Below are 27,732 nucleotides of genomic sequence, written 5' to 3'. Positions count from 1 at the left end.
AGGGCTCCATAAAACAGACCAACCAATCACAAAGCAATGGAATGTATTGGACTCAGTACAGGAGGGCTCTCTCCTGCCATAATGACTGGCTTCCCCGACTCTGTCCCGCTTGCACAGGTGTGAAAACAGCATAAATTGGCCATCTTCCTCACTGCACACACACACACACACAACACACAAATTGCATCTATATAGTAGTTTTATATATATACTATATATATTATATACATAATATATATATATATATATATATATGTTTGAGTGTATGTGTTTGGGTGTTGTATATGTATTATATAGAAATATAATAACAATTATATGTACATATTTGTATATATATAGATATATATACTATTTTTATCAATATATATATATATATATATATGTATAAGTATTTAATATCATAGATAAAGCTAAAATATTCATATATATTGATATGTTTATGTTTCTTGTTACAGAACTTACCTTGAAAAAACTGATTATATCTGACTCTTAGGCCAAGTCCAGTAAACACAATACAAAAGGGTGTAGGCTGAAGGCCTGCTTCAGAGGGGGAGGTTTCAGGTAAACACTTAGGTTTTTACTTGGATGAGTATATTTACACTAATTACATATCAGACGAAAAGGGAGCATAAACTAGACAGGTAAATGGATTCCTCTCATTTCAAAAGGGGTTAACAAACAACTGGCGATTTTCCCAGATGTAACTCAAAGGCCTGCTTCAAAGGGTCACTACTACAGAGTGGGGTAGAAAGCAGGGATTGCACCACTGTGCACACAAGACGATGCTCAGACCCACAGCAGGTAACTCCTATCTGTAACTGGAATACACGTGGTTATGTAAGAGTATTGGGAGCATGATCAAGGAATTGAAGGCGTGCACGGAAGGTGCCATAAGGGGTCTCGATTCTAGTGACTCTAATTCCAAGCAATAAACAAGTAATTCACTTCACTGTAGGATATTGTTACATTAACTCAGTTTAAAGTATTTCAGGTCTCACTGGGGGTAAATCGCCTTAGAAAAACAGAAAAATATAGTGGAAGGCTGACAGATGCATGACTGACTTAAGAACCATGATCTCGGTACATTACCTTCGTCAGGTGACGGTTTCCTCGTCTTTGGGAGCTGACGGGGCTGGGGATAGCATTAAAAAGGCTTCACCACAAAAGGACACTGTTGGCTTAAGGACAGCCACGCGGCGATTGCAAGGGGCAGCAGAGTGGAGGACCAAGTGTCCTGATCGTTCCAATGTCTTCTGAGTCCAAGATTATTCTAAGGTTGAGCAAGTCGGCATTCCTTCTTTTATACCCTTGTAAGGATTACGCTATTGTTAATTCCAGGCATCGCTGTTTTCTATACGGTCCGCATGGGGGGCATGCGGTCATTCAGCCAGGTGTTCAAGATGCCGCCAAGCACATGGTCTGAAATGGCACGGCTGCTTTTTCTTTGGCCTTCTTCCTCTTTATCTATTCGCCTCAGGCAGGATTATCGTTCTCCGGGTGACTCAGCACCTGAAATCAAAGACCTTCAGCAATTCACTAGCGTAAGGAAGAATTAAAAGGGTTTCTCACACGGGGCAGAGCCGTATATACGGCTCTGACACGGGGTAGTGGTGGGGAGATAAATTAGGGGCGAATTTACACCCACAGCTAACTTTCAGATAAAAACAATGAATGAGTCTGAATTCAAGAAAGTAAATTATTCTTTTTAACTTTTGTTACTGTACATCTGCGCTTGAGGATGAGGTGGTGTGTGCGAGGTTTACCTCTTGACTATATATATATATTTATATATATATATTTATATATATATATAAATATATATAGATGTCTGTGTGTGTGTGTGTGTGTGTGTGTGTTATTATATTATATACTGTATTAAAATTATTATATATATATATATATATATATATATTATATATATATATATATATATATTAATATTATATATATATATATATATATATATATAAACAGAAGTAGGCGATGCAAATGGAACACGGAAGCGAAAGGTGGATTCATGGAAAATACTAATCTTGAAATTCTTTATTTCCAACGTATCGAAATAAATAATTACCGTTACATCATCCTGGAATCTGTCGAAAATAATGAAGCAAAACCACTCAATTTTAAAAATATGATGATTCTAAAAATCAATAAAATTCATGAAAAAACAGCACAGCTAGAATACAAGATAAAAACGAAAAGCACAAAAAAAAAAGGCATAAGGAAAGCAAAATCAAAGACCGCTAACCACCCTTATACCAAGAATGCAGAAGACAGAACGCATAAATAAAAAGTTACCTCAGGTAGAGCTGAGTGGAGGAGGTCTTGGTATTTAACTGGGGAACCAGTTGTTTAATAAATAATGATTCCAGGATAGCAGTTCTGCATGCATTGGTTGTTTCCCATCTTTGATACAGAAACATTTCTATCAATATATGTTTTACAATTTTTTGAATGGTTTCTTATGCTTGAATGTTCGGGATTGGAGAGCCTACAGCCAGTCCAAAACTTAATCCCCGGTGAGAGTCGATTCTGAATCCCAGTAACTCTTCGTGGATCCGTATTATGTCCCAGAGTTACACTTAGGCAAGTATACCATACACCATGTTTGAAACTAGTCAAAAGGGTTTAACGATTTTGTATCTGAAAAAAGGGAATCAATCGTTAATGGATTTTTAGGGATTAATTTTAGATTAATGGCAATAATGAATGAACAATTTGCCTGCTGTTGTCGAAAAGAATCATCATGTAAAAAGAAAATTTCATAAAACAGATCTAATTTGGTACATTTACAAAGGTTAGGCGATACATAATTTATAAATCCACAGCCTGAAGAATCACTATGTTAACTAATCATCCATGTTAAAGGAAAGACTTTACCATACAACAATGCAATTCTTTAAGATGAAACTGAAAAACCAAACAAGACAGAAGCCATTTAGCCATAAAATTTAAAATGTGTCCCATGAAATGCTCAATACAAAGAACAAGATATTACTTAAAAACCTTATTTTGATTTTAAACTCAACCCTGATTTTGGGAATCTAACAGGGCTGTTTTATTACATCGAACTGTGTTGAATCCTTCCATCAAGAAATTAGTTTACTCTTTCTAAATATACCAAGAGGGAATAACCACCTTAAGAATTATGCCCTTTTTAAAAAGTCAATCAAGGTTTCTAACAAACAATTCATGAATATCACAAATCTTTACTGCAAAACTTTTTTATGTCCATAAGACAAACCTTTTACATGATTTCTTTCGCCAATAAATTCCACAAATTGTTCATAATAAATGGTCATCTAATTCAAAATTAATCCCTACAAATTCTACTTTAACACATGGTTGTTTTTCAGACTTCAAAGATTGGAAAAAATGCAAATTTATCTTAATTCTAACGTGTTGTTTTTTACAATTAATTGATTTTTGAGGTCTTAAAATTAATTTAAATCGTTATTTAACAGATTCCGGATGATGTAATAAAGTTATTTATTACGAAACGTTGGAATAGTGAATTATGCTGAGATTAGTATGTTTCCATGGCCACCTGGCATCATGTCTACAATACAGGCAGTATATATATATATATATGGGTTCCGCTCTGAGGGTGTATATATATATTGCCGCCAACCAAATATCGGTATATTTATATATCAGCTATAATTATATATTTATTGCGCCAAAAAGCACAAATTTTCGGTTATCAAAAATTGTTAGTATAGGCAACCTCAAAACAACTAGTGGCTTAAGAGGAAATAGTGCAAGTGTTTTTACACTGAAAATTGCCATTTTCGTTACAGACAGTTATAAACCAGAGACAACTAATGTTCAGTGTAAAGCCTCATTGGAGATGATGGACAGTATTCCAGTTTGGCACTCTTAAAGATCTCAGGCCATCTCCTTACACACCAAAGTATGATTTAGAGCTAGTTGAAAACAATCCATTGACATCCTAAATGATGCACTTGAGCTTTTGAAGGACTATTTGAAAGAAACATTACTCTGTGTGTATGTTGGTTTTGTATGGTCAACACAGTTGTATGGGACTCTTCTACCACCATCAAGGAGTTAAATTAGGGATGAATGATTGGACCAAGTTGGTTTTGCATCTATACAATTATTTTGCACATCTTAATATACAATATTAATCTTGGAACAGAATTGACTACAGTTGTAAATGCCGATGACACATCAATCTCATTTTCATTGTTCCAGACTTTGACAGATTATGAAATAGAAAATTAAATGTGGTTTGCCAAGTTTGAACTTAGGGGACGGGTTAATTAGGAAATATAATGGCCTCTCGAGAACGGGAAAAAAAAGAGTACTGTACATGCATTTAAGAAAAACACATCAGGGAAAGCGGGAAGATATTCAAATGCACATATGGTGTAAGAAAACAAAATTGCAAATTTTTCTTAAGTCATCTGGAAGTTGAGAATATGAATTTACAAAGTTTGATGACTGTTTTACAAAACACATCAGAAAGATGACCTGACTATATGGTTTTTTCTAATAGTTTATTTTATTTAATTTTGTAAAATTATAATTACAGTATCACAATATCATAACAGATAAAATGAAGATATGGAGAAAAAAATTTGAGATGAACGTAGCAAATATTTAGTAAAATTTACTGAGATGGAGAAAAATCAAACATTTTCTATTGGATTTTTTGCACAAAAATTACAATTTAAACTAGATGTCATATCGTTAAAAGAAAGAACTAAAACCAACAGCATTCCCTGGGTATATTTATTAAAGCAAATAAATACAAAACTATCCAGGAAAGACATCAACTGATCAGTGTTATGTTCATTGAGATGAGCCAGTGATTGAGCAAAAGATTACAGTTGCAATTCATTTATGTTCTCACTAGAAGTGAATGAAAAAGCAGCTCGATACAGAAAATGGCCTACAATAACGATAAAAATATGCAGACCTCTTCAGTCAGAAAAACTGTCCACCATTTAAAACCTTTCTTTTGCCATCATATATTTACTGATGGGGAACACATCTAAGAAAAAATAAACAACGGATGATTTTGAAACAAAAGAATGAAATAAGACTGAGCTTATGACAGTTGGTGGTGGTGCTAAATTTAGGAAATTCTTTAAACAGTGTAGTGAATGACAAAAATTGGGTCCAGAAACTGACAGGTCCGTGATCTTGGGGCGTGCTATGGAAATCATGATTTGATATTTAGTTCACAGATTAAAAATTAGTATCTTATATCATAGAAAGATTAGCCTTGTGATGGAAATATCATGATGACAGCTCTGTTAAGAATTTGTCTTCAACTGTGTCATAAACTGTCTTGAAGATGGAGATGGTGTAATGAGGTCCCCACACCACACTCAAGAAACTTAAGAAAATTATGTGAACAGAGCCTTTGGCACCAATAAAAGGGATGGCCTAGGCGGGACAGGAGAACTAAGGTCTTGTTAATTTGCACTGGCTTTGTGAAGGCCAGAAATATTGAGAGATGTGATTGGCATCAAGTTGTGACCACAGGCCTCCTTGCATATTTGTTGGAGGCTATTACAGATTACACGACCAGTGAAAATGCAGATGAAAGAGACTAGTTACAGATCTGGTCCAAGAAAAGAGCCGTCCATACTCACTGTCAATGGTTCCAGTGGCCTTTTAAATACTCGTAGCTTCACTGATTTAGGCCCATCTTTGATGGTATTTGAGGATTTTAAGCCTTCCGGGGAAAGCAAACTTTATCTTTTTTTTTAATGCAATGTTAAGATATGGAGATATCAAACAGTGAATCCATTTCAGTCTTGGCAATTACTTCAATGAATATAAACTATTAACCTGAATAATGGAGGTCCTGCGAGCTCATGCTAAAAATGGTGCGAAATTGATAAGGAATCAAGAACAAAGGAAGAGACATATATATTAGCATCCTGATATATACCGTATGTATATTAATGGAAACGTTAGTTAAGATTATAAGTGATAGACAAGAAAGAGAAGAATAACATTTTCAACATTGCATTGTTGATTACTCACTATTCCTTTTGCCAAATTTGCATCAACATTAATCGAACTGTTTTACTTTTTCGGATTCAGCGTCTGAACCATGTACAAAGCGAGGGTCATCAGAAATGAAGGGGCTTGATCGCCCCTGAAAAACATATGAACAGACGGATTACGACTTTAAACTGAAACAGAACAAGTGGCTGAAAACCAAAATAGAACATCAACAAGTAATCAATACACAATACTGACAGTTTAAACGAAAAACTTGAAATGTGAAACCTAGAAAATTCAAGGAACTAAGACTTGGCCATAACCTTATTTTAGTTCTAACAGATATTAAGAGAATTACTGAAAGCGGAAGGGGCAGCAGAGAAAATATAAGGAAGAGGGAGAGAGAGAGAGAGACCCTGATTTTGATAAAAACAGCTTAACCATTGTGACAGTGTAGCATTCAAAACCACCACAGAAACGAAGTCCGCATTTATATGAGACTTAGAATTAAGTGTACTTGGCTCAATGGTAACGTTGATGCTTTCCATTAGCAGAGTTGGAAATTTGATAAAATCCTTACAGGATCAAATAAATCTAAGAAACTAAACAAGCTAAAAATATCTAAATTGATAATTCCTCGTCGCAAAAATAACTGCAGAAAGAAGAATTAAGAATTTGTAAAATTACTCTTCTGGCATTTAGATTCCAATTGAAACAGGCCTCCCGGAATTTTCTGATTGCAAGAACACATGAGAAGTCCTCCATAGGGAATAAATTCTTGACTTACACTGTAATAAGAACCACTTTCTCGAATGAGAGTCTATGAAGGGGTAAGTCGAATGAAACAACGGTTTTACTTGCAGGAAACCTTAGGAATACCTAAAAAACATACAAAAAGTAAGCGTCGCCGGGAAAAACTTCAGGCACGAAATTTAAAGACCCTTTACTCTGGGCACGTGCAACAGACATCCAGACATTTTAATAGGACAAGCACGAACACAAGTAAACTAGAGCGCGACATTGAGCTGTTACAAAATCTTTAATTTTGTACTACTACTACAGAAAGTCTTTGTTACTGATATTCACTCTGTTTTCAACACTTACCGAGAGTTATACCAATTGAAAATACTTTTAAAGAAAAACCGAGCATAATCTATCGGCATACGATGAATATATAGCCAGTTTCCCGTAAATGGAAAATTACTTGAATATATACATATCGAGTTTTTATCAGTCACGCACATCCACATAATTTTTATTCAAGTTTCTCTGTTGTCTGAATTTTTTTGTTGTAACCAGTTTAATCGTTTTATTTCTTTCTTTTCCATCAGCTGATTTCACATTTTTTTCAAGGAACAGCTTATTGGGAGATCTAAGTACCATTTACTCAAGGTTTCTTCACGGTCACAATCTGAAAAGTATTTCACTTATATACAAGGTTTGTCAAACATATTGTTCCCAAAACAAAAAATGGTCTTGGAAGAACAAAATTTAAAATTAACTATACTTAAATTAACTGGTAGTCAGGATCATTTATCTTCTATTGTTACCTCTATATCCAAGGTCTGATGTTAGCAATTAAGCGAATGCTAAACATTGATTATTTTTACTTAATCTGTCCTAATTAGTTCTAATGAAATAGATAAGTGTCCACAATGATCATGAAGTTGTTAGTGGAAGGTCTGCCGCCGCTTTCATTCTTGCTTATAATCTCATTTGGTTTTGACACACATGAATGGGTTATCAAAAGTCTTACTTTTCCGATTTTACACTTTTTAACTCCTGATTTTGAACACATAAAACATGTTTCCTTGTTCATTTTTTGTCGATAATAGAATTTATGATTGCATCTTGAGCAAGTTATTTTTCACTGAAATGGTTTAGAGTATTTAACAACTTATTTTGCCACTCCTAGTCGACTGAATTTCTTGTTTCAACTTTTAACAAAAATTAGCGCATGCTTTCATTTAACATCACTGTTTCTATCCTTTGACCAGATACGGTCATAATTTACCTGTTCTTAATGATTTTAGCAAAATCATTAACTTTCCCATCACATGTACTGACTTCTTATGGCTCTCAAGTCCTCCACACTCATTGCAACTGTAAATAATTCTCCACAATGCAAACCCATTTTTTTAGTCGTTTATGGCTAATCAATAATTCAATTTTTTATCATTATCACAATTAAAACGATATCAAATGAAACACGCGAAAACATTTGTCTTCCCAACACATAGCCATGTATTACCACCATGTAGTACATATCAATTTTTCTTATTTATACAAAAGAAAACCTCACCATTTGCCGGGGCTTATAAATAAAACCAGCGATTCTGTTTATTTTTATATTGATGGTATAAATATACTAATATTGTATAAATACACAAGAAAGGTTCATTTTTGTCTCCTGCATTTGCCAACGCGGCATTGTTATTTATTCCTCTCCAGTTAATTTCCCATTTAAAGCTTCAATATAAGATCTGAATATCTTCTCAAGAGAATTTTGTTCTTCAGCACAATCACCTAATCCTTCCAGAATTTAAAACGAAGCAATTTAAATTTTAAACAAAACACTGAAAATGTTATTTTTTGTCTTAAAGTCTTTTTCTTCCAACTACCTCTCACTTCTTATTAGAGGAATTTTCTTGAGATCCCAGTGTGTATAAACTAGTAAAAAATTTGGACACCACAATCAGTAACGTTCAAACTCACTCACACGCGACACTCTATTTCCCGTATAATGGCCTACATCAGAGTTTCCAACTTTTTCCAGCCTGGCGCCCCTTGGCTTCCAAATGGATTCCTAGCGCCCTCCCGCCGATACACACACGCTGAGTATTATTATTTTTTTGGGGTGGGCTGGACGGTTTGCTTCAAATTGAAAACAACAATATTAAACCTGAAGATGTATTTCACAAACAATACTTAATTTAGTAACTTGGTCGTCACAATTACTGTTAATGGGAGGCATGTGTTTAGCGCAGGGATATCGGTTTCTCCATCGCTTGAACTCACTAAGAAGTCGTAGACCCCACGTTCGTAATTTTCACTCTGTGCGTGTTTTTTTTTTTGCTTTAATTGCTTAAAATTAAATGCTTTAATGCCACCCTGTCGCCCTCAACCACCCCTTTTGCCTCAATTGCCCCGATATCAATCCACTGTCCCCAGGGGCTGTCCTGCCCACTTTGGGGAACCACTGGGGCCCTATATGGTAAAAAAAAAAATAACGCCATATTATGAGTAGGCTACATCAGATTAAAATTTAAAAAGTTTAAGTTCCATGTTTATTTTGCATACTTCCAGTTTCCTTCAGCAGCTACTAACACCATTGTTTCTGGCTCAATGCTAATTTCCGAGATCTTTTTGGGTGATTGATTCTGACCTTTGTGTGTGTGTGTGTGTGTGTGTGTGCGGGCTCGCTCGGTCATAGACCTTGGTCTATGATGTTTGTGGTTTTGATGTTGCCTGTGAGAGGGGGTTGTGTTATTAATGAATTGGTATTTGGATTAACGCTGGGAATGAAGTGAGCGGAGACATTTGAAATGGAATGGGCCCTGAAAAAAAAAAATTTGACATTTCTTTATGCAATTTTGCAGGCCATTAAAAAGAAATAAAGAATGGTGGTCGGTGGAAGTGAGTTTAAATGTCTCTGCGGGCAACAGCATAGGCAGGTAGGAGAAACTGCTTGATGGAAATATAATTGTATGGCAAACAGAAAAAAAAAATTCGCTTACCAAACTCAAAATATGGTACTCCTCCGTGTCTTACTAAAATATTCTTGTGATATATATATATATATATATATATATATATACATATATATATATATATATATATATACTAACAGACTCATTGAAAACTGATGGTATCTAGAAGCGGAGTTATTTATTCAGAAAATTACAAGTTTGAGGACCCAGTCCTCATTTCTGTCATATCCGTAGAATGAGGACGGTTAGTCCTGGAAGCTGTAATTTTCTTAAATAACTCCGCTATCCAGTTTTAATATCCTGTTAGTAATTGTATTAATGCATTGTGAACAATTGTGTAAAAGATAATATATATATATATATATACATAGGTATATATATCACTATGATCTTATTAAATTGAATAGATCTATGGAGATATTTATTCAGAAAGTTACGATCTTCATAGGACTGTTAGTCCTAGAAAGCTTGTAACTTTTTCTGAATAAATATCTCCGCTAGATACCATCCAGTTTTAAAGAGGTCCTGTTAGTGATAGTATTAATGCACAGAACAACTGTAAGTGATACAATATATATATATATATATATATATATATATATATATATATATATATATATATATATATATATATTATTTATTTATATTTATTTATTGTGTGTCGTGTTCGTGTGTTTAGTATCCCCAAAACATTTCTTATCATGAAAAAGGAAACATTCAGATATACGGTACTGCTGAAAATGTACCAGATGGCCGTTACACATGATTTTTGCATTAATAATGTGCTGAGAAGTTTAGCAAGGCGAAGGTAGTTTAATAAATTCCGTTGTTACCTTTGCTAAATAGCTAGTAACTTAGTTCTTGAACGGCCGTTGAAGCGTCCAAGACTCCAAGTTAATATAACTGGTTACGGCCGGTCGGACTGACCTTTGATTGGCACCGAAGTTCGCTCTGTCCAATGTTCATGCGATTGTAATCAGCCCCTTGTATGAGTTTAACCGTTTAACAGTTATCGAAGACCACGCAGTGTTGAATAGGTCTGATTTATTTGCATATCTATAGAAGAAACGCCTTCCATAGAATATTATGGCACTCTCGAGGATTGGGGCTAGGCCTATGGCTTGCCTTACTGGTCTTTTGCGCTATTCAAAACCGGGAAACGAGGTACAGTGAAATATTGTATATGAGTTTTATCGGGGCCTAATTAGATCTTGCGTTTTACCAAATCTTGACCGTAGTTATAGTACTTTTCATTAATTGCGTTGCGGGTCCGCGACAAATTATCGTATAGGGTCTATCTGAGATTATGTGAAGTACCTCCCATGGCTAAACCTGGGTTAAGTGTACGGGACAACAGCAAATATATTTTAGCCCGAATAGTCCGGTTGTCAAATTGGGATCGACTGTCAAAGGTCAGGGCTCCCTGCTAGGTGATGTTAGGAAGGTAAACCCTGGTCAGGTCAGGAAATGGCACTTTAAGAAAGGTTAGGTTAGTATTCGTCAGCGAAACTTAAGGTTCTACACTCACCCCAATTTATGTTTTTTTGTAGAAGAAAAATATTGTGATGGCTTTGTCTGTCCGCCCTCAGATCTTAAAAATTACTGAGGCTAGAGGGCTGCAAATTGGTATGTAGATCGTTCACCCTCCAATCATGAAACGTATCAAATTACAGCCCTCTAGCCTCGGTAGATTTTATTTTTTTTTAAGGTAAAGTTAGCCATGATTGTGTCTGGCACCGCTATAGTTGCCGACAACACAGGCCACCACTGGGCAGTGGCTGAAAGTTTCATGGGCTGCAGCTGAGAGTTTCATGCAGCAGCAGGTGTTTATGGTGACACCACCAGAGGGCCCCAGCTAGACATTTTTGCATGAAAAAATGTTTGGGTTTTTCATGCAAAAAATATTTAAAAATGATAGGGCACTAAAGAACACAAAAATACCAACCCTAACACTGACCTAGGATTGTTTACTAGTTATAATTTTGCCGAATTAGCTATGGAGGGCGACCAGTATTGTCTCGCCTTATAAGTCGTAATATGATTAATTATATTTTTCTCTGTTGTTAAGCATTTGCGAAGGGTATGTATTGGGAAGAACTGTTTTGATGTGTTTTACTCAAGAAAAATATAAGATAACAATGTGGGAGGTGGCTGGAGCCTTCCGAAAAATAACCCAACAGATAACTTGATTGTGCCGAAGAAACTTGGGCACATTTTTCCATTGTTTTTAGTGGCGTTGGTAAATATATGCCATCTGCAATTACACTACAGTACAGGTCATTGCTGTTTAGGGGGTCCAAATGGGGCAAAGCCCCCTGTCTGGTCAGGTGCTTTACCCTGGATTAGGTTAGGGTACATGAAGGGTAATACGATGGTGCTTTAATCAGAAGTTTGGCCTTAACACTTGAATGATAGGCTAGGTTATATTTCTACGAAAGGTCGACTCGCTTTCCTTGTATTTTTAACCGTTACAACAGGTGCAAACTAATCGTGTTTTCCCCTCTTCCTTTTATCCAACAATCATTGGGGTCTCCAGTAGGAAACTTGGTTTTTGGGTGGGTGAAAACCAAACCATTCAGTGCACCAGTTTTAATTACGTACAAAACTTACACTGTATGTATGGACATTGACAAAAACTAACACAAATCTTGGTAGAACTATAGGGTAGCTCTCGCGTTGCCGACGGCACTATAACTTGACTTTTTCTACAGTTTTTGGTTGCTAATTATGAATTTACCTTTCATTTTTGGCACTCGAGTCTAATTAACCTGTAATTAACCCCCGAAGTCCATCCAACAAGGGGTTTCCATACGCGATCTTCACAAGACAGAGCACGGGTACACCTGTTTCGAACGGTTCATATCCTGTCCGGCAAGTGCAATAACTTATTAACGTATGGGTAACCCGCCCCCCCCCAGGCCAGTACTAAACACGACAAAGGGACATTCCATTTGGCTGACAACAAACAGATGCACCGCCAGTATCAGAACCCCTAAAAGTGTAGAAAAAACCAGTTGAAAAGGTAAAAACAGGTGCCGAGCTAATATATAGAATTACCCAAATCTTTAAGCTAAGACCATTATGGAGATGAATCACAACCAACCTCTAACCTCTCCAATCCAGCTGAACCCAGGGAGGTAGGTAAGAGGTCATGTTGCTTGTGAAATCTGTCAAGCACAAGTTGGCGTTGACCTTGGGGCTACTGCACAGTAAAGTCCAGACAAACCAAATTGTCTATATGGCCTTCACAAAATAGCTGGACCTGCCCTGTTAAATGATTATGACCAGTCAAGTTACTTTTCATTTCCTTATTTACTTAATAAGGTTTCTTAGATAAGATGTGAAAGTTTGGGTGAGCAAAGATTTTAAGTTGGCAGTGATCGATGGAAATAGCCAACTCCTCTGCATTTTTTACTGTATACAGTATATAAATTAGCCTAGTTTTCAAAAGTCACAAACAGTGTGGTGTTCTATTTGCTGCTGTATGAATGGAAACCCATTGTCTGTTATATTTAGGAGTATCGTAGTGGTCATTTGGTAACAAGGCCATTAGCTGGCGGTTATGGGGGTTGAGCAGGGGAATATGACTCACCTTCCATCATTAATCACATCTCTCAGCTGCTGTAAAGAGTGGACATCTCTCTGTGCCCTCTGTCTTCTCTGGTGTTGAGTGATTTGATGGGTCTTTGGAGGGCTATTCTTGAGCAAGGAAAGGAGAGAAGCATTTAGCTGTGCTTCCTCATCCTTTTCCTCCTCTGTTGAGCTCGTATTCATTCTACCCTTACTGCATTCTGCCTGAAGGTTGCCACCCATAAGTCCCTAGGCACTTCCTTTGGACCTGTAATGGATGCCAAATATGTTGTGTAAGCACTCAAGCGCTGTTCTGGACAAGAGCACCATCTGAAGTACCTAAAGCTTAGTGTAAGTCCGGAGATATATATGGAGTGACTGGGTTCCCCTCCATCCTTATTCCTTCTTTCGAGAGCAGCATCTGGGTCAAAGTAGGCCTTCACACTAGTCAGGCAAGATACAGGTGAGCACACTTTAAGCATCCTCTCCTAGTCTGTGATGGCTGGGAGATGTCACTCTCATCCAGTCTCTTACAACTAGGGGGTGTGTGGGGGGGACTTGGGAAAATTTACTCCAGAACCCCTTATAACTAGGGGGGGGGAAATTTGGAGAATTTACTTCAGAACTCATTACAGGACAGTAATTGCTAGAATTAAACTACATCCTGACATAAGTCTTATGGGAGTTGTTGTGGTTCTCCAAATTTTTTCCTTATATGAGTACCCATTAGTTTTGTGAGTACTTGGGCCCAGGGTCCTACTGCTTTAGCCAACTTTTACGCCAGACCAGTAGGAGGTCACAGGAATCATGACTTCCCTTCATGACTTCCTTCATGACTTCCCTTCATGACTTCTGTGACCTCCTTCTTGTAAGGCAGCCAGGAACAAGATGTCGTGGTGGCTCGTAACTGCATTCAGTTGTAGGGAATGACCTACCTCTTAATTATCATTATAAATTATTATTAGTCAGAAGATGAACCCTATTCATAAGAAACAAGCACACAGGGGCCATTGGCTTGAAGTTCAAGCTTCCAAAGAATATGGTCCCATTGGGAAGTAAGAGAAGGTAAAGGGAAATACAGAAAGAAGAGATCTCACTTATTAAGAAGAAAAAATAAAATAATAAATAGATAAAAATGTATTAAAATGCAAGGAGAATAGCATTGTGGTAGTAATGCATTGCATCTTTGCTTGAACTTTTAAAGTTCCAGTTGCCTGACATTCTCAGGGAGACTGTTCCAAAGTCCAACGTTGTGAGGAATAAGGACCTCTCTGGAACTGGGATTCGACAACAAAACACACTTACTGCGCCAATTGCTGCTTGTTCAGTGAATCTGGTTTGCTCGACGGAAAAGGAGATCAGGGGATCAGTTTGTGAATGTGAAGAGCTCTATTAGGGCGTGTACAGCATGAAAAGAAGTGGCAAACAAGAGACCGTCATCAATGGTCCAAATCATAACTGCTAATATTAGGAAAGAAACCTGCCACCTGAGCATTCAGTCAAAAGGGAATAAGATCTCTGGCAAGCAGAGTATCTATACCAGAACAGTATTCTAGTAAAGGAAAGCACAAATGACTAAGAACAGGTAGTATTGATTTTATCACTTTTATAAATATATGAGGCCTTATGAACAATACCTAACTTGTGTGCAGCGTTTGCTTAGACTTTCTTTAGATGTTTCTCAAAAGTAAGACGTAAGTCAAAAGTCACACCTAGAATAATTAAAGCTTCAGACTCATTCAACAAAGTCCCATCCACTTGAAGGGGAGAATGGGGTGGAAAATCTATACAAGATCTGCTAATCATTAGTAATGTTTTCGTTTTACTGGAGTTCAGCCTCATTCCCTACCGACTAAACCATTCACTGATCCAGCCCATGTCCCAGTTGAGGCTAAGGGCAGCTTCATTTCTCATAAGTGGGGACTTACCTACACCCACAAGTGTTGCTGCTGTCAGCGAATCTGGTTGCTCTCATCAGGAAAAGGGGATCGAGGATCAATTGTGAATGTGAAGGACCTCTATTAAAGTACAACTTTTAAAAAAGTGACAAACAAAAGGCCATCTGTTGATGATCCAAGTCATAACTGCTAATACTAGGAACAGGAACCTACCACCACGAACCACACTGTCTAAAAGAGATAAATCTCTGGCAGAAGCAAATATCCACACCAGAGAACAGTGTTGTAGTAAAGGAAGCACAAATGGCATAAAACAGGTTGTATTGATTTTATCACTCATGAACATATGTGGTCTTATAAACAATACCTAACTTTTGTACAGCATTTGCTGAAACTTGACTTAGATGTTTCTCAATCTCAAAAGTAAGATGTGAGTCAAAAGTTACACCTCGAACAGTTAAAGCTTCAGACTCATTCAGCAAAGTCCCATTCACCTAAAGGGGAGGATGGGATAGAAAATCTGTATGTACAAGATATGCTAATCAATAGTGTTTTCATTTTACTGGATTTCAGCCTCATACCCTGCTGATTACACCATTCGCTGATCCAGTCTGTGTCCCTGATGGAGGCTAAGGGCAGCTTCATTTCTCATAAATGGGGTCTTTACTACAACCACAAGTGTTGCTGCTGTTCAGCGAATCTGGTTGCTCTCGGCAGGAAAAGTGGATCAGGGATCCATTTAATAGAGAAAGATCTCTTGTTAAAATACAACTTATAAAAAAATGACAAACAAGAGACCATCTGTCGATGGACCAAGTGAATGTGAAAGATCCTAATTAAAATACAACTTATGAAATAGTGACAAACAATAGACCATCTATCGGTGGACCAAGTCATAACTGCTATTAGGAAACCTGAACCTACCACCACGAACCACTCTATCTAAAAGAGATAAATCTCTGACAGAAGCAAACATCCACACTGGAGAATAGGATTCTAGTAAAGGGAACACAAATGAACTAAAACAGGTTGTACAGTACACTATTGATTTTATCACTGTTATAAATATATGAAGCCTTACAAACAATACAGTAGGTAACTTTCGTGCAGCATGTGCTGAAACTTGCATTAGATGTTTCTCAAAAGTAAGATAGTTTAAGCTTCGGACTCATTCGGTAAAGTCCTATCCACCTGAAGGGGAGGATCGGGTGGAAAATCTGTATGAGATCTGCTAATCAAGAGTGTTTTCGTTTTACTGGATTTCAGCCTCATACCCCACTGACTACACCATTCACCAATCCAGTCCATATCCCTGACTGAGACTAAGGGCAGCTTCATTTCTCATAAGTGGGGACTTTACTTTACCCACAAGTTTTGCATCATCGGCATACTGAACAATCTTATTTTCTAAGCCAACAACCATATCGCTTGTATACACCAAAAACAATAGTGGACCAAGAACACTACCCTGTGGAACTCCAGTCACAATAGGTCTTGGTTCACTAAAGATCCCATCAACAGCAACTTGCTGCTGCCTAAATGTAAGGAAATCTTGAAGTAATCTAAAACATATCTACCCACTCCAAGATTCTGAATTTTAAAAATAAGTGCCTTGTGATTTACTAATTTGAAAAGAGCACTAAAATCTATTTGAATTTCTCTGCACTCAAAGCCCTTATCAAGGTTCTCTTGCAAATGGCATGTCAAGTCTGAAAAATTATCGCAAGTACCTAACTGCTTTCTGTATGCATACAGTATTGACTATCAGCTAACAATCCTTTAGATTCCACGTACTTATATAGTGGCTTAAAAATAAGTTTTTCAGCAACTGTGGAGAGCACAGGGCGAATAGAAATTGGCCTGTAGCTGCTGCAGTCTGCAGATATGCCACTCTTTGGAATAGGCACTTTATTAATAAACTTGTTCTCATCCGCAAAGACACTATGTCAACTTAAAATTCCTTACTAACCTTGGGAGACAACACACCAGAAACTTTTTTTTAAAAAACAAAGGGAAGAAACCATCAGGATCTTTTCCACTCCAGCTATCAAGATTATCCAGAATTTTCTTAACATCCCTGGAGTGAAATGAAAATATTGTAAGAATAGGTTCAGGATAACAAGCATCAGGGAAAGGGATATCCTCAGCTGATTGCTTAGCTTTAAAAGCTCGATGAAGCAGTTCAGCCCAAGGAATAAGTCTTCTATATAAAAGGTAATGGTTTGTATTTCCTTTTGGAACAAATGAATTTTAAAATTAATTTATATTTTTCCATGGTGTATAACCCAGAGTCTTTACAAACTTTATCCACCTCAACTGCTCAGCTCATTCCCTGTGGCCAAAGAAAAATGAGTGTGCTAGTCAGTAATTGAGGGGCACTCAACCCCCATCTCTGCCTGTTAACTTCCTGGTTGACTACCTTGTTACTAAGTTTTCAGTGACCAATCTTCAGTTTGCATTGAATGATACAGAAGGCTCTGGTTTGCATATCTAAAGAAAATACAGATTGTAAGAATTTTTTACTTTGAATCAGTGTTGATATTCATTGTGTCAAGCAGATTTACATTATAGTTAAGGACACACTTACTGTATATGATAGTTGTTTTATTCAAGATAATACGTAATGAAAAACGGTGCACCAGCTTGGTGTTGAACGTAGTATTACCATTCAATTAAAGTATACAGTATACATGAATAAATTACATTATTTACATATATAATCTAATTGAATGATAATAATCTGCCTCTGTTGTAAATCAAGGGATACCTGTAAGTTTAGTGCATCATGTTAGGCCTACTGTGCTAATGGCTGCATTATTCTTTCCAGCAAAGTCGAGCTTTACACATGACAAATGTCTTGGCTAGAGAAGGACCCCAAGCAAAGTATTTTCCAGCCAAAGCAGAACCCATGTTACCAAAGGACACTTTTAAAGGAAAAACTGTTTTCATTACTGGTGGTGGAACAGGACTTGGTAAAGGAATGGCACTAATGCTAAGTTCTCTTGGAGCCAATGTTGTCATTTGTGCAAGGTATGTAACTTATATAATTGTTTATGTGTCATTTCCTACAGAAATATAAACTTATCATCTTTTATAAAGGAGTATCCTTCAGCATGAGCTGGGAGATGGTTGTTAAGCTTGTTAACAAAGTTGTCATCTGGTGGTTGTGGGGGGATGGGAGTGATGGTTGCAGGAACACTCCCATTCACTTGTCAATTTCCAGTCTGTTGAGAGGGACAACCTCCCACCTAAAGGAGTCTCTTGTATAAAAGATGATAGTTTGTATTTCTGCAGGACCAAACATTGCATTTTTATATATGTAACTTACCAAATAATTACATAGCTATAGTTTCTACTTTACATGGCAGCTCAGAATTCAAAAGTCGCAGTACGCTCTTTTGTTTTGGGTGTAGGTAGACTACCCCACCCGCCCACTTTCAGGGAAGGATAGGTACAACATAGCTAAAGAGCTCAATTTGTTTCTGCTGGCTAATGACTTAATGCTGGTAATTAGCAGCTCTTAATTTGTTTTCACCGGATGGTTGGGTATCTTCATTTGGTGCAGTACTCTTTGCTTTTGGTAGCACTCAGCTATTATGTAGCTTAGCTAGAATTCAGTTATCTTTTTTCAATTGCAACTTTCCTGATTTGGACTTTTAGACTACTGTAATTATGTCTGACTCTAATTTGTCTAGCATTAGGTATTGCAGCAAAGACTGCAAGACTAGACTCACTTCAGCAAAATGTGACTCTCATAGTCTGTAGTTCTTAGAGAACCGTTGCTCCTTAATTTTAATTGTGAAGAACAAGGACTGACATAAGGAAGTGGAAGACTTTGCAGACCCACTTAGATAAATTACAACGTGACTGACTGGGGAAGGCTACGGCTAGGGCTGAAGCTAGTTCAATTAATTCTCCGGGAGTTGATATCGCTGCTTTGCCTACCCCTTCAACCCCTTCAACACTTGTGATGGCTTTTTCTCCCATTTTCCTGTTACTCTGTTACCTGGCTCTCATTCCTCTGAACCCAATGCCATTGCCAGCTTAGAAGCATGTGTGGATCAGAAATTTAATTTGCTTGTTAATGCTGTTTCCCAGATAGGGAATTCTGTGAAAGTCCTGATGGACAAATTTAATAGTGTTGGTGCAGTGTCAGTTTGTCCCACTGATGCTCCTAGACCAAGGTCCCTGCTAAACTCCCCTTGCTCACCTGGGAGGAAGCAAACTGGTAGCCTAAGGGAGGTCGGTTGGGTTTGCCCATGAGCAGTCGTCTCCTCATCCGAGCCTGTTTTCCGCCAATCCCAGGCTGCAGAGGACTGCCATTGGAAAGGCGTCAGCATGGATGTTCATACCTTGCCGTCTAGTGATTCAGGCTCTCTTTGGACCAGTAAGTGCAGTGGTCATTTTGCGAAGGTTTCAAGGCCATTGAAAAGGCCAGGCACCGTTGGAAGTTGATTGCCCGTCTCAGGGGTGATCTTTAGAGAGGGAACATTGCCCACTCCCTTCATGTAGTTTTTGGGAGTCACCAGTTAAAGATTATCACGCTCATTCAGTGTCTAACAAGCGTTGTGACCTCAAAAGAGTGTATGCCAGTCCCATCCATCAACGTAAAGTGTCCGAGCGCCCCGAGTCTGAAAGTTTTGTATATGAGCGCCCACTAGAGAATTGTCAGTGTCTCAGCACTCATCTTTTGAGCGCCCTGTGTCCAAGCGCCCATCGTATGAGCGCCCATTGCATGAGCGCTCAGTGTCTGCGCTTCCAGTTCGTGGGCGCCCAGTGTCCGATTGTTCCGAATTGGAGGATCCAGTGTATGTACGCCCAGCGTTTAGACGTCAAGTCTCTGAGCACCCAGGAGCCAAGCGCCCATCATTTGGGCCCCCAGTGTCCACTAAGAGTGTGGCAGTTTTGAAATGTTCTGTGTCTGCTCCGACAGCGTGTGGGCTCCCAGTGTCCAAGCGTCCAGTGTCTGTAGGTGCTTCCTTCACTGGTCATCCACCTTCCAGCAAGTATGCAGTCCCTCAGGTAGAACTTCCAGTACCTGATACTTCAGGTGAGTTTCCTTCAGTTGTGGAAGACCCATTGTTGGTGCCGATTCAGCTCCGACTAGACAGAGTTCTGAGCCTTCTTCAGAAACGAGCTCCTGTAGCTCAAGAAGCCACGGACCCTCCGATGTCACCCATTTCCTCCGCTGAGGAACCAGTGGAAGAGGAGCAACCTATGTCGAACTATTCGGCGCTGCTCAGGTATTTCCTGGTCTGCTACCCTTCGTTTTTCTCTCCAGCCGTCCCTTCGTCTCCGGGATCGGCCTTTTTGATGCGACAACCTTCAGGAACTGCCAGGCTACCTCATATGGTTCTGTCTTCATCTTTGAGGAAAGCTTATGCCTGTATTGATGACTGGTTATCGGAAAAGAGGGGTGTTGGGAAGGCGGTTTTCTGTACGCCTGCCTCCCACTTGATACGGCAGAAGTATCTGTCTTATGCAACTGGAGAAACGCCTTCCTTGGGAGTCTCTGCCTCCTCTCAAGGGGACTTATCCAGTATCATAGATGCTTCTCGTTGCTCTGCTTTCTCCTTGGCCAGAATTCTCTTTACTGCATCGGAGGTGGACCATCTTGTTGAGGATATTTTTAAAGTCTTTGAGGTTGTCAGTTTTGCTGGATTAGACTGTTGGGGCTCTCGCTAAGAAGATAGAAGACTGCATTGCTCTTCAAGAAAACTTTGCATCGGACTGGTTGGGAGTCCTGTCTTGTGCTGATAGAGCAGTCAGAGATGGCGCGCAAGAGTTGGTGACCATCTTCACCACAGGAGTTCTGAAGAAACGAGACTTGTGGTGCTCGTTTTCCGTGGAGGGAGTCACTCCATCTCAGCGTTCTTCTCTTCTTATTGCCCCCCTAGACATGAATAGTTTATTCCCGCAGGACACTCTGGAACATGTATCAGCAGAACTCCAGAAGATATCAACACAGGACCTTCTCACTCAGTCCACCAAGAGTCTCAGCTAGTCCTGACTCAGTCTACTGTATTCAGTATTTGGGGATAGTGATAGATTCTGAATTTTTGGGCTTTCCTGTCCCAACAAAGGATTCAGAATTGTCTCAGAAAAGTCCGAGACTTCATATCTCGCCCTTCCTGCTCAGCCAACGCATGGATGAGTCTCCTGGGAACCCTCTCTTCCATAGAGAAGTTTGTTCCGTTGGGCAGGTTGCACACAAGGATGCTGCAGTTTTACCTCAAGGCCAGTTGGCAAAGGGAGTTGTTCCCAGATTAGTTTGTCTTCAGCATCACCCCTGAAATCAAAGAGGACCTTCGGTGGTGGCTGGTGAAGGACACATTTGCGACAGGAAAGTCTCTGTCTCCAATGACCCCCAACCTAACATTATACTCGACGCTTCGGATCTGGGTTGGGGAGCTCTTCTCAACGGCATGGAACCTCCACATCAGTGTAAAAGAATTAAAGGCAATTCATCTGGCACTAAAGTATTTTGCAATGCAAACTTTCAGCAAGACAGTGGCGGTCCATTTGGACAGCATGACCGCCCTGGCTTACATCAAGAACCAACGAGGGACTCATTCTTTTCCACTCAATGAAGCGACTAAGGATTTTCTTCTGTGGGCACTAAGCGACGAGACCCGAGTTGTGACCCACTTCATCCAGGGGAAAATGAACATCCTGGCAGACAAATTGAGTCGTGGCAAGCAGGTTCTACTGACAGAGTGGACACTCAATCCACAGGTGTGCACCAACCTGTGGAAGCTGTGGGGAAAGCCATTGATAGACCTGTTTGCAACATTGAGGAACCATCGTCTTCCTCTGTATTGTTCCCCTGCTCCGGATCCTCAGGCATGGGTGACAGATGCCATGCTGCAGGATTGGTCGGATCTTGACGTATACACCTTCCCTCCCTTCAGCATGGTAAGGGAGGAATTGAAGAAGTACAGCACTCACAGCAACGTGTCGATGACCCTAGTCGCTCCGTTTTGGCCATACAAGGAGTGGTTTCCAGATCTCCTAAGCCTATTGAAGGATTTCCCCAAGACTACTTCCTCAGAAGAGAAATCTTCTCAAACAGCCGCATTTTCACAGATTCCATCTAGGATTATCCACTCTTGCTCTGACAGGCTTCAGACTGTCAGGGAGCTTGTCAGAGCGAAAGGATTTTCAAGGAAGGGTGCAGAGGTTATTGCTAAGTGTAGGCGACGATCCTCTGCTGCAGGCTACCAAGGCAAATGGACAGTCTTTCAGAAGTGGTGCCGAGAGCGGAATATCTCCTCTTCTCAGACATCTGTAGCCCAGATCGCAGATTTTCTGATATATCTTAGAACCTCTAAAGGACTAACAACATGTACCATCAAGGGTTACAGAGCGATGTTGAGTTCTGTATTCAAACACAGAGGAGTGGACCTGTCTTCGAATCAAGACATCACCGACTTTTTAAAGTTTTTTAATATTAGTAAGCAAGAAAAACATTTGGAAGTTGCTTCGAACTTGGACGTTGTCCTTAAATGGCTGTCAGGACCGCCATTTGAACCTTTAGAATCATCCTCGCTTAGGAACCTAACAAAGAAGACTCTATTTTTGATGGCCTTATCTACGGCTAGGAGATTGATAAAAGAGTAGGCTCTACTGAAAGTAACGCTGTATACTCACTGATTTTGGGTTTCTTGGCCAAGAATGAGGACCTGACTAACCCTTGGCCATGTTCCTTTTCAATTAAGAGCATGTCTGAAATACTGGGGCCATCCGATCAAGACAGTCCTCTGTCCTGTAAGTGCCTTTCGAGTGTACCTAGAAAGAACCAAAATTCTTAGAGGTTCCTCCTCAAACCTTTGGTGTTCTGTGAAAGACCCCACCCGTCCATTGTCCAGGAATGCATTGACATTCTTTTTAAGGTCTGTGATTTCGGAATCACATTTGGGGGTTCAGGAGGATTTACTGCCCTTATGTAAGGTCAAAACGCATAAAATAAGAGTGGTGGCTATGTCCTTGGCATTCAGACGTAATCTGTCTCACCTTCAATCTTGCAGTCAACATATTGGGGTGCAAGTCAGTGTTTGCCATGTTCTACCTTAATGGATATCTAAACGTGTGTATGAAAATGCATTACCCCCTTTAGGTCCGTTTTTCACAGCTGGCATGGTATTGGGGAATAAAGGATAGGAGGAATGCCTTCTTTTCCTCTGTCCACTCTCCTTGAATAAGGATAGTTGCACTTGGGAAGTCTGGTGAGCACTAAGTTGTGAGTGTCACCAATCTGTGTTTTTATGGTTTTGGTTAAAATGTTGTGGTGCTGTAGGTTATATTTTATCTGGTCATTGTTCCCGTTGCACTGTGCCCAGGACAAGGGCATATACATACATATTTATTTATGTGCTTTTTGGATTGTAGGAGGTGGGATGCATGGGCATATACTACTTAAAAAACACTCATGAATAGAGATGAATTTTAAAGTAGCAGGTAGTTAACATTGATAAAATGTTAGTTGTAACTTACCGGGCGAGAGAGCTTCAGCAGGAAAATACTGCCTCAGATGTAGCTCATCTCGACCATAGTGGTGTGGCAGTGAAGCCAGAGGCACCTCTACATCAATGGGGCTTTGCAGCTGAGGAATACTCCAATGGCTGCCAAAGCATACAAAAACACAAAAGCCCTTGCCCTGGGTGCAGTACCAAGCCAAGATCATAAAACACACGTTACACATACACCATATAAAAGACCAATTACCATAACCCATTCATAACACGGCACAATGAATGATGGGTGCTCCAAGTAATCAGTACCTCCCAACTTTCCAAAACTAGACAACTTTAATTCAAGGTGAGTAGATGGAGGATTGTAAGAATACCTCCTACCCTTGCTCCCCCAAAACCATGCCAGCCATGGATAATGGGCCAAGGGTACTGCATTTCTCATAAACAGTTTTGATGTCATGTAGATAAAAATTCACAAACACTGATTTGCATCTCCAGAAGGTGGATTGCAAAATAGCAGAGGGATAAATTCCGCTGAAGGAAATGATAGTCGCTACTGCTAATAATTTCGTGGGCTTTAACTATAGAGTTGGCAAGTCTTCCTCTTGAATCTTACTGTGCAGCACGGAAATCACGTCTCTCAAGAAGAATGCCAATACATTCTTGGATAAAGGATGGGTCGGATCCTTAACTGAACACCAGAGGTTAGGGGACGCACCTCTGATACTCCTAGTTCTCTCTAGATAATATCATTCTTACTGGACAAAGAGCTCTCTCTTTGTCCATAGGACCTAGAATGTCTGTTGCCTTGATTTATGAATGAATACAGGGCCAGGAAAAGATAGCGTTTCAGTCTTCGCTAAGAACCCCATAGTACAGCAACAGACTGCATCTCCTTGTGTGAATCCTACCTTCTTGCTGAGAGCCTGGAACTCACTAATTCTCTTAGCAGTAGCTAGAGCAACTAGAAATAGTGTCGTTCTTGTAAGATTCCTGAGGAATGTGGATTGAAGAGGTTCAAAAGGCAGACCTGAGAGCCATTTTAAAACAACAACCAGGTTCCAGGATACGGAATCTGACCTCTCCTGCTTCACAGTGTCTAGTGACTTGATAGGGTCACCGATGTCTTTATCAGTCAATAGATCCAGACCTCTGTCTGAATACGGAGTTGAGCATTGCTGTGTAGCCTTTGATCGTGGGTGTAGCCAATCCTTGGGAAGACCTTAAAAATAAAAAATCTGCTGTTTGCGCTACAGAGGTAGAAGAAGATGATACATTGTGTCTTCTGCACCAGCTGCAGAATATTGTCCATTTATTCTGGTAGATGTTGAGAAGACTGACATTTATCTCGCACTGCCTTCAGCTGATCTCAAAGTTTGTTTTGCCTGACAGTCTGAAGCCTGTCAGAGCAAGAGTGGATAGTCCTAGATGGAACCGGTGAAAGTGCAGTTGACTGAGTTGATTTTGTCGCTGTGGAAGTAATCTTGAGAAATCTACTAAAGGATTGAGGAGATCTGGAAACCACTCCTTCTGTGGTCAAAAGGGAGCTACCAGCGTCATTGACATGTTGTCATGTAGGAGAAATTTGTTGAATACGTCTCTCACCGTACTGAATGGTGGGAAGGCGTATACATCCAGGTTCGACCAGTCCTGGAGCATTGCATCCATTGCTCATGTGAGAGGGTCCGGGGCTGTTGAGTAGTACAAAGGAAGTCGGTGATTCCTCGACGTTGCAAATAGAACTATCAGCTGCTTTCCCCACCGTTTCCACAGGTCGGTGCATACCTGCGGATTTAGTATCCATTCCGTGAGTAGGACTTGTTTGCAACAACTTAAATCGTCTGCTATGACATTGAGTTTACCCAGTATAAAGCTGGTGACAATCTCAGTTTGGTTTCCTTGTGCCCAGATAAGGAGATCTCTGATCGCTTGATACAGTGAGAAGGAGTGTGTCCCTCCCTGATTCTTTATGTAGGCCAGAGCTGACATATTGTCCAAGTGGACTATGACTGTGGAGTTGCAAGTCGCTGTTGAGAAGTGTTGAAGGGCTAAGTGTATTGCCTTCAGCTCTTTCACATTGATATGTTCTCTCTCAGGTTTTGACCATGTCCCTGAAACTTCCTTGTTTTCTAAGAGTCCCCCAACCCAGATCTGATGTGTCTGAATATAATGTGAGGTTGGGGCTCAGAGGGTATCGAGATTTCCCTTCTGCAATTCTTCCTGTTACAAGCCACCACCGAAGGTCCTCTTTGATCTCGGGGGTAATTGGGAAAACAAACGTGTCCGGAAGAATCTTCCTCTGCCAACTGGCTTTTAGAAAAAATTGTAGTATGAACTTTTCTATGGATGAGAGAGTTCCCAGTAAACTCACCCATTCGTTGGCCGAGCATGACGGGAGAGAGAGGAATTTCTGAACTGTCTGAATGCAGGCATGGATTCTCTTGTCGGACGGAAAAGCCCAAAAAATCTGAGAGTTGATCTTCATTCCCAAATATAGAATCGATTGACTTGGGACTAATTGGGATTTGTCTAGGTTTATCAGCAGGCCATAACTCTTGGGGTAACAGAAGAGTCTTTTTTAGGTCCTCCGTGCAACTTGATTCCGAGGGGGAACGTAGGAGCCAGTCGTCTAAATAGAGAAAAATTTTGATCCCCATGAGATGTAGCCATTTGCTAATGGTGCGAGGACAGGGGTGAAAACTTGGGGGGCTGTCGATAGTCCGAAGCACAGCGCTTGAAATTGGAAGACCTTGCCCTGGAACATAAACCGCAGATATTTCCTGGCCTCTGGGTGGAGTGAGACGTGGAAATAAGCATCTGCATGTCTGTAGTTGCCATCCAATCCCCTTGATGGATGGAAAATGGAACTGAGTGGGTTGTTTCCATTTTGAATTTTGTAGTTTGAACGTAGAAATTCAGGGCGCTGACGTTCAGAACAGATGACGAATAGGCGGTTGTAAAACCCTGGCGTGTTGACATCTCCAACTATTTCTATGGCTCTCTTGGTAAGCAGAGATGATACTTCTTGTGATAAGGCCAAATACCTCTCTAAGTCTAAAGAGTAGGCAGCCAAGTTGATAGGAGAGGACACTAAGGGAGATTTCTCCCTGAATGGGATGGAATATCCTACTCAGATCACCTCTAAAACCCAAGGTTCTACATTTCTGTCCTCCCACTTGTTCCAAAAATGTAGAAGCCTGGTCCCCACTGGTACATGGAGGATAGTATCCTCACTTGCAAGAGGAAGGTTTGCTTGGTGACTTCTTGATTGGTCGAACGGACCTAGAATACTCGGGAATGGGGCTGGAATCTACCTCTGCCGCCTTGAAATGCTTGCTGTAGAGGGGAAACCGTTCTAGGTGCAAACGATGAGGGAGATGAAGAACGTCCAGACTCCTTTGGGCATTTGGTGGACTGGGCCAACAAGTCTTGAGTGGATCTCTTTTGCGGCTCTGTTGCGATATGTTCTACTGTAGCACTGGGAAAGAGACCATGCTGATCTAAAGGAGCAAAAAGAAGTGTGGATCTCTGGGAGGGAGTGACCCCTTTTGAAGCGAATAAACACCACTGCTCTCACTTCTTAAGTACTCCCACTGTGAGCAAAGCTGCCAGGTCCTGGGATCCATCCCTGATCGCTTTATCCGCACTTGAGAGCACTCCCAGCCAGTCTGTAGCGAAGTTATCTTGGAGAGAGGCACAGTCTTCTATTTCCTTCACTAAGGTGCCGACAGTCCAATCAAGAAAACTAAAGATCTCAAAGACCTTAAGAATATCCTTAGCCAAATGCTCGAGTTCTGAGGTCGTGAATAAGATCTTGGATGAGGAGAAGGCAGATCTCCGTGACAAGTCAATAAAACGGGAGAAATCCCCTTGGGAGGAGGCAGTAACTCCCAATGACGGCACTTCTCCAGTAACACAAGATAAGTATCTCCTCTTGGATAAAGGAGGAGGAGGAGCGCAGAATACGGCTTTCCCCATATCCCTCTTTTCTGTCAACCAGCTCTCAATGCTTGACAGAGCTTTCTGTGAAGACGACAATAGAACCATCTTAGGCAGCCTAGAAGCTTTCGTAGGTTGTCTCTTCATAAAAGATGAACT

At 39.9% G+C, this 27,732-nt stretch overlaps 1 protein-coding gene and 1 long non-coding RNA gene across 3 annotated transcripts in view; one reads left to right on the top strand and one right to left on the bottom strand.

The window, feature by feature from the left end:
• Positions 1 to 574: 574 nt before the first annotated feature.
• LOC136835547 (uncharacterized) lies at positions 575 to 1,416 on the bottom strand. The gene is made up of 2 exons (XR_010852188.1): positions 1,090 to 1,416; positions 575 to 818 (listed from the first exon to the last, which is right to left on the bottom strand). It is a non-coding gene; the product is annotated as an uncharacterized lncRNA (long non-coding RNA).
• Positions 1,417 to 10,344: 8,928 nt separating this feature from the next.
• LOC136835677 (2,4-dienoyl-CoA reductase [(3E)-enoyl-CoA-producing], mitochondrial-like) overlaps positions 10,345 to 27,732 on the top strand; it is a 113,680-nt gene continuing 96,292 nt past the window's right edge. For both annotated transcript variants that reach the window (XM_067099512.1, XM_067099511.1), the window contains exons 1-2: positions 10,345 to 10,859; positions 17,991 to 18,193. In XM_067099512.1, the coding sequence (XP_066955613.1) occupies positions 10,782 to 10,859; positions 17,991 to 18,193 (281 nt within the window). In that variant the 5' untranslated portion in view covers positions 10,345 to 10,781. The remainder of the gene's footprint in view (positions 10,860 to 17,990; positions 18,194 to 27,732) is intronic.

Source organism: Macrobrachium rosenbergii, chromosome 55, assembly GCF_040412425.1.
Source record: "Macrobrachium rosenbergii isolate ZJJX-2024 chromosome 55, ASM4041242v1, whole genome shotgun sequence".
In the NCBI taxonomy this organism is placed as follows: Eukaryota; Metazoa; Arthropoda; class Malacostraca; order Decapoda; family Palaemonidae; genus Macrobrachium; species Macrobrachium rosenbergii.
Note: the sequence above shows the minus strand (reverse complement) of the source record. Positions and strands in the feature narration are given on the sequence as shown.